General features: G+C 39.1%; 1 protein-coding gene across 1 annotated transcript; it reads right to left on the bottom strand.

The window, feature by feature from the left end:
* Positions 1–749: 749 nt before the first annotated feature.
* tent5ba (terminal nucleotidyltransferase 5ba) lies at positions 750–7389 on the bottom strand. The gene is made up of 2 exons (XM_053632853.1): positions 6961–7389; positions 750–2400 (listed from the first exon to the last, which is right to left on the bottom strand). Exons 1-2 carry the CDS (start codon positions 7120–7122, stop codon positions 1381–1383), a joined length of 1182 nt encoding a protein of 393 aa, XP_053488828.1. The 5' UTR covers positions 7123–7389; the 3' UTR covers positions 750–1380.
* Positions 7390–7789: the final 400 nt, after the last annotated feature.

The raw sequence follows: 7789 nt of genomic DNA on the forward strand, positions 1-7789 counted from the left end.
CCAAAGGAAAAGAGATTAAATGGCCTGTATGTCTTCGCATAATGCCAGACATGCTGGCAAGAAGAGTTGCAGCTCTGCCCTTTAAAGGAAAAGATCAGAAAGAATGTACAGAGGGATGTTTTAACATGTAAGCCAACTATATTGTCCATATTCAAATTCTCTTAATAGCTTTCCAGAAACTTCACTGTATACAGGTAGGCAACTAAAATATATTTTGATATCATATTCATAATTACACAATAACCAGTAAATAGGAGATGTGCATATTACAGGTCAATAGCCCCATTGCCTATATGCCTGTAGGCTGGAAATCTATTCATCCATTCTTACCTCAGTCATTATCATTACCGATTTTCTAGCTAGATTTAGCAAGATAATCATCTGCTATATTATCAGTCTCAATTCAGTAACCCCCTCAAGGAGACAAACTTAGCAAACATAAGTATAGCATCAATTTTCAGGTAATTTGATTCAGATTCCAGCAGAAACATGGGTAGAGGAACAAAAAGGCCATTGTAGGTAGGTTTAGTGTCAGACTAGAAAGAGAAGTCATTGTGCTTTAGAAAGGATCCTTATGTTTCATGCGCCGGAACTGTAATGGATCCATCACCTGAGCTAAAACATGCCACATATTCAGCCCATAACTTTCAGTTCAGTATACATAGCTTATCTGACTACAAAATGCAGTTGTTGAGAAATGTTACATTGCTTTACTTTGAAAAATTAACCATATCAGGGACACTTTAGGATGGATTTTGGTAGTTATTTTTTTTTAATCACATGAAAATACATGCTTCTATCCCTGAAAATATAGGATACAAGAAATCATGAGAGCACAAAGTTCTCATCTTTTTGTACATGGATTTTGTTTTAGGCACTTAGAATTGCTTTAAACATTCCCTTCTTAAAAAAAAATAAAATGCCTTTGGTCCTTTAAACAGAAGAAAACAGATTGATTGAACCACAGCCAGGCAAAAGTAAAAAGTTAACTTTTTAACATCACCTCAAAAAAAATGCAGCCTTTTGTCCCATAGGTCAACAAAAAGTGCTGCAGATCCAAGACATAATAATTGCTACATTTGAAAAAGACCAACTGTCCTGTATCCAGTCAGCAAAATGAATTTCTGTGAGTGCAAAAGAACATGCAATAGGATTGGCTCATGTCAGACATACAGCAGTAAATTATCAGTCTACTTCACTCATTTTACTGAAAAATAATTTCAGGATGCCATTGCTTATAATCTCATTTCCATTGAGGAGACTAAAACAAGAAGGGAATTTACTGTGCACCCATATCACGCCACAAGAAGTTGGGTGGGACAGCTATCCAGTTCAAGGGTTTTTTTTTTAATGGTTCTAACTCTTTTCAAGTTCTGTGGGTCATTTGCAGGGCAGCCAAGTCTGGTAAGAGTTAGTGCAGGGGTGAACCAGCGGCTGCACATGAGCTATGTAGTAGTTACTGAAGTTTATATCCCGTACATAAGGAGCAGGCTGGTAGTAACACGTGGTGACAGTGGGTATGGCATTCTGTTCAGCAAGCACCCGCAGTGCCAACATGGAGATAAGGTTCAACGTCTGACGTCTCTCATGGCCCATCAGGCACACAGTACTCTCGTTAACCACATGGTAGAGTGTGGTGAGGCAGCTGTAGCGCTTGTGCTCCATGCCCACAAAGTGGTTCTGCAGGTAGGCCTCCAGCTTCCTCTGCTGCTCTCCAATGTCTGGAAAGTCAATGAAGAACCGAGAGCACATGTAGCGCTGGAGTGATTTCATCTCAGCCTCTGACTTGGGCTGGAAACCCCGCACCAGGAGGTGGCAGTACTTTAAAAGTCCTCCACCCCGGATCTCCTCTGGGCTGCGTGTAGCAATGATTTTATGATGAAGGTGGCCAAGAGCTTCCTGAAAGTCACCGTACATGCTTTCCCCCAACACAGTGGGGTGGAAGCTCTCGGACATTGGCGTCTCAGAGCAGCGATCGAAGAGCAGCAGCGAGTCCAGGCCAATCTGAAATGAGTCCACGCTGAACTCAAACTGGCGCCTCAGAGAATCCACAAACTTGAGCTCCACGTTCTTGCCTGTGTTGTTGGACAGAGATATGAGACTCCAGCGGTCTGAATCGTTGCACACCTTCACCAACTTCTGCACATAGGCCTCTTTCAGAGTGAGTGCATTGATGCGCTCTTTGCTGACGCCCTCAGGCAAGAAGTCAAGCAGGCAGTCCAGAACCACATCTTTAACCAGATGGAATGCCTGGTCATCAGACAGTGATATGCCAAAAATTAGGTCTAAGTCCTTGTATCCAAGTCCTGTGTCCTGGTGCAGAATGTGACTGGCAGCAGAACCGTTCAGTCTCACATCCCGCACAGTGATGCCTCGCTCCTCAAGCCGTGTTCGCACAACCTAGAAACACAAAGACAAATTTAGAAAAATTTGTTCTTGGTGAACTTAACTATCCAACCTGAAACCACATGACATGTTTTTAATACAGACTGATTCTAGCAATTTAGCAATCATCTCAATGCTATTATATAAAACAACCCTATTCTATTAGTTTACTTGGTCCACTTTTTTTGCAACCTTGTCTTCCACTCTTATTGATTGTGAACATTTCCTGAAGTCGCTGAATCAGACTTCATATGAGAGAGGTAACTGTAAGGTAAATGTTACCCTAGATAAACAGGTTTACTTACTAATCTTGCAAATATACCCACTGAATTAGATCATTATTTTAGTTTATCTTTAGCAAGAAAGCAAACATTTCTCAAAATAGTTTGAGCAAGCAGTTTCCGATTAGCGAAATGATTTGCTACTGTTTGTTTTTATCAATTTTATATGATATTGTAATGTGAATGAAGGGTAAGCCTTTGTAAATGTTGAAACCCTGCGAGATACTATTTATAGAGTCATAGGTTAATGCGCTAAACCTGTCTATGACCTCGAGTGTGTTTAAGGTCATCACAAGTAGGCTGCATTCCCTTCCTCCACAAGGGTCAGTGGTCATTCAACCCACAGAAAATCTAATTTACCGCGTGTTAAATTACAACACATTACATTTTCATTTTGAAATGCAGTATACCTACAATATAATACTGTTTATACAATTTCCATAAGGGAACCAAGCCATGACTGATTATACGGCCCTTATGTAGTCAACTGAAATGTTCCCTCAGATAGTCTGATTTAACATGAGTGTGGAAGAGAGTGGAGAGCAGGGAAGAAACTGTGAGGGGCCAAAAGTTTTACATAAAAGGTATACACCCTGACCTGCAGCTGACTCAACTGAATCAAAATAGTCTACCTACACAAAACACTGAATTACACAAAACAAAAATCCCCCGAGTATTAATAGTGGCATAGAAATTTCATGGGACAAAAATCAGTGGCCAAACACTTAAGAAAACCTTTATATGCACTTACTGTATATGTGCTTACACTTTAGTCAGTAAGCTATGACCAAGCCAGGAACAAGAGAACAAGATTAGTAATTAAATAATATAATCATTCAAGAAGGCATATTTAAGGCTATGCTTGAGTGCAAGGCGAGCCTCTGGGAGGAATTCGTACTTCTACATCATACACTTGGTTTCAGTAATTCTACAATCTCAGCAATCACAAGATCTCCACTGGAAATGCTAGAGGATCTCCCCTATCCTGAAATGATATAGAAAGTGGTGTCCTGAATGCTTTACACACTCCCTCATCCACTGGATTTTCAATCCACGGACACAATACGGATGATCTTGCAATAAGCTTTACCACAGGCCACTGTTTTTACAACCTGCATTTTACCATGGTAAAGTTAGTCAGAAGCAAATCATTTTGGCTCAGTTAGACAACCTGTATGCAAGCAGTAGCTTTAATATCTTATCCATATGTAAGTATTAAAAACTGTCTCATGAACTTAGAATATGTATGAGATATAAGCTATCTATTGTTTCTTATATCTATGTTTGACATCATGTGGCTTGACCAGTAGAAGTGATCAAGCTGCTAAACTAAGCTTCACTATTTACTTAACACAGAGTGTGTTTGTCCAAATACCCATGTTGTCATAGTAACCAAGCAACGATGGCTTAAGATTAGCTTCCTTTTGTGGAACTAAACTTGCTGGATATTTGCCAGGGTTGTTTAAATAAGAGTTAGCATTCTTTGTGGAATACACCCAGTGGGTGAAAAGTAAAGTGTGAACCTGTGTAACTACTCTGTTGGATTAGCATTAGTCAAGTAAAAAAACAAACACTAACTCCACTCAGTCAGATCATTACCCTACTATTTATAAATATTAGGTCAGGCTGAGGCTTTTGGAGCTCAGTAGTGGCTGGAAGGTCTATACGTGGCTTTTTACATATCTCAGCTTCTTGCTCAGCTCTATTATGACTTCTTTTTTACTTTAACATCGCAATATCAAGTCAGTTTAGGTATTATTCTTTTATTCTTTTATTACTGTTTGGGACAAAATCATTGCAAATTTTAGCAAATGGGCCTGATGGAAATTTGCTGTTTGAAATGTAACAATTTAAAGAAATAAGAAACGCTAATATGAAACCATTATATATTGATATTCAAGAGCACAGAAGTGCAGAACCTAGTAGACACACTTAAACTTTTATCCTGCATACTTTATCTTGTATACTTCTACAGTCACAGTGTGTAATGTTACATAAACACTGAGAAACTGCAACTCTAAAATCCAGGACCATACAGGTGCATCTAAAAATTTTTGGATATTGTGGAAGAGTTTATTTTTTCTGTAATTTAATTGAAAAAAGTGGAACTTTCATATATTCTAGATTCATTACACATAAAGTGAAATATTTCAAGCCTTTTTTTGTTTTAATTTTGATGATTACGGCTTACAGCTCACAAATATCCAGTATCTCAAAGTATTAGAATAAAGAATTTATAATACAGAAATGTCGACCTTCTGAAAAGTATGTCAATTTATGCACTGAATATTTGTTCGGGGCTCCTTTTGCATAATTTACTGCATCAGTGCGGCGTGGCATGGAGGCGATCAGCCTGTGGCACTGCTGAGGTGTTATGGAAGCCCAAGTTGCTTTGATAGCAGCCTTCAGCTCATCTATATTGTTGGGTCTGGTGTCTCATAGATTCTCTATGGGGTTTAGGTCAGGTGAGTTGGCTGGCCAATCAAGCACAGTAATACCATGGTCAGCAAACCAGTTACTAGTAGTTTTGGCACTGTGGGCAGGTGCCAAGTCCTGCTGGAAAAGGAAATCAGCATCTCCATAAAGCTTGTCAGCAGATGGAAGCATGAAGTGCTCGAAAATCTCCTGTTAGACGCTGCATTGACTCTCGACTTGAGAAAATACAGTGGACCAACGCTAGCAGATGACCTGGCACCCCAAATCATCACTGACTGTGGAAACTTCACACTGGACTTCAAGCAACTTGGATCCTGTGCCTCTCCACTCTTCTTCCAGACTCTGGGACCTTGATTTCCAAATGAAATGCATAATTTACTTTCATCTTCCTCATGATTGTGGTTGTGTGTACTGAACCAGACTGAGAGATTAAAGACTCAGGAAACTTTTGCAGGTGTTTTGAGTTAATTAGCTGATTAGAGCTCTTCTCAGGTTGACATTTCTGTATTATAAATTCTTTATTGTAATATTTTGAGATACTGGATTTTATATTTCTGTAAGCTATAATTCTACCATGAACACCTCTGCTTCAGGACATCAGTATAAGTATTGATGTAAAGCCACAATGACATAATTACATAGTATCTTTTTTTGTCCTTAAAACACAGATATGTTTCAGTCAAATGTAATTGGATAATTACATAAAAGCTATCATTAAGAAGACACCTACCCAGTAAAAAAAGTAAGCCCTAAGCATTAAAAATTGTGCGCATGTGTCTGTGTTGTCCAAGCTGATCATTCTTTAAGTTTCATGTTTCATTTCCTAGGTGGAGGAGGAGCTTACGAGAACTAGTTAGTGTAAGCTTCCTTACAACATTTTTGATATGTTGAAAGCTATCTGGATTTGAAAGGTTCAAGCAAAGCTTGACTGACCTGTATTAATATGGCACGAATATGTGGGTCTGCAATGGCTTCAAGTGGATGGTGCCTTTATAAAACACCACATCACTAGAACATCCACTATATTTTTAACAGTCTATTTTAAATCAGTCTACTAGCCAGTCACTTTCATTAAGTGGTTAGGGTTATTAACTGGAAAGAAATTTGATTATGATCCCAGAACCAACATAGGGTACATTTAGGGTATATGTAGTGTACATGTAAATTTTACATCAAAAGATGTTTTGCTTTTACACATAAATAAGAAACAGATAGAAACAAGGGTCTCCTAGGTTTCAGAAGGACTTTGGAAAACGCAGGATTCCCCTGACTGACATAAAGATTCTCTGTGAGGGACTTGGGGAAACCATGCCAGACTGACGTCCCAAGGGGCCGGGTGGGGGGTGGAGTAGCGTGGGGGTGGGCATTTAAAGAAACACCTGAGTCATTAATATAGCAGTTCAATCATCTAAGCAAGACTCAAGGGGCAAAGGCTAAAAATGTTTTGCTTATCCAATACTTGAAACGTTAAAACTTGCACACTGTGCACACACACAGCATACAACCTAAACAAACCTAAACCTAAAGTGGAAGTTAGTGATCAATCCCTATTTTTCCATAAAATTTATTAAATTTGGCCTCTGTGTAGGCCTATGCAGTGGATATGTAATATTAAATGGCAAATAAAACATCTTTGTTCACTATAAAAAAAAACGTGTTAATGGTTGGAGGCCTGATTAAGAAACGGAAATGAAAGCATTTGCACTTTGGACTACAAGCAAATCACAACGATTTACATTTAGCCTACGTGTAGGTTTTGTAGTAAACACACACACACAGAGAGAGAGAGAGAGAGAGAGAGAGAGAGAGAGGTCACTAATCAATATTACATCAAGGCCATAAAGGTCTGTGTTTTTACCTGGACGATTTGCCGGGGTTGAACAGAAAGTGTCGGGAAGTTTCCACGTCCGTGAATAGGGACCGGTTCACCAAGAATAGAGTCCAAACGCTGCACCTGCTCCCAAGACAAGACACAGAATCGCCGAGTTTGCTCCGACGTGTCACCGACTGACATGGCCATGAGAGACAGAAGTAAACAGCCGGGGGAAAAAAATACTCAGCTCCCTAAAAGATGTCGGCGTCTTCCAAGCGCTGAACAGGATACAGCAAAAAACAGTTCACTTACAGTTAACGTAAAGTCTTAAACTCTAAAAACTCATTAACTTTGCTATTTCTTAATCTCAAAAATTTGTATTGGTTGCTTGTAAAAGTTTCGAGGTCTTTAGATCGTTTTTTTTTTCGTTAGATATCAATTTACCGCACGTACTTTCTAATTCGTGACTTGTCTGAACCGCTTTGCGCTCTGTCTGAACCATTTATAGTATTCGTATTTGCATAAATTTTCTGATTGGACGATGGCTCATGAATAATTCATGACTACTCTTCGTTACGGAAATCCCTTTTGGAGTTGTTTGGTGCGTGTGGACACGCCCACTCTCACTTGGAGCGGGGTTTAAAGCATCAGAGAGACTTCACCTCTGGAGTTATATCAAAACAACTTGGAAAAATACTGTGTATAATGCGGCGTTGTTAACGTGTCTTTCTGTCAAATACAGCTCCAATGCTTTTTAGAATGATGTGAATGAAAATGATCAAGAAGGAAAAGACAGAATGGGGTGTATGTTCTATAACCTTATGTGTCTAATAATAATAATAATAATAACAACAACAACAACAGCAACAACAAC

The sequence above is a fragment of the Ictalurus furcatus genome, chromosome 1, assembly GCF_023375685.1.
Source record: "Ictalurus furcatus strain D&B chromosome 1, Billie_1.0, whole genome shotgun sequence".
Classification (NCBI taxonomy): Eukaryota; Metazoa; Chordata; class Actinopteri; order Siluriformes; family Ictaluridae; genus Ictalurus; species Ictalurus furcatus.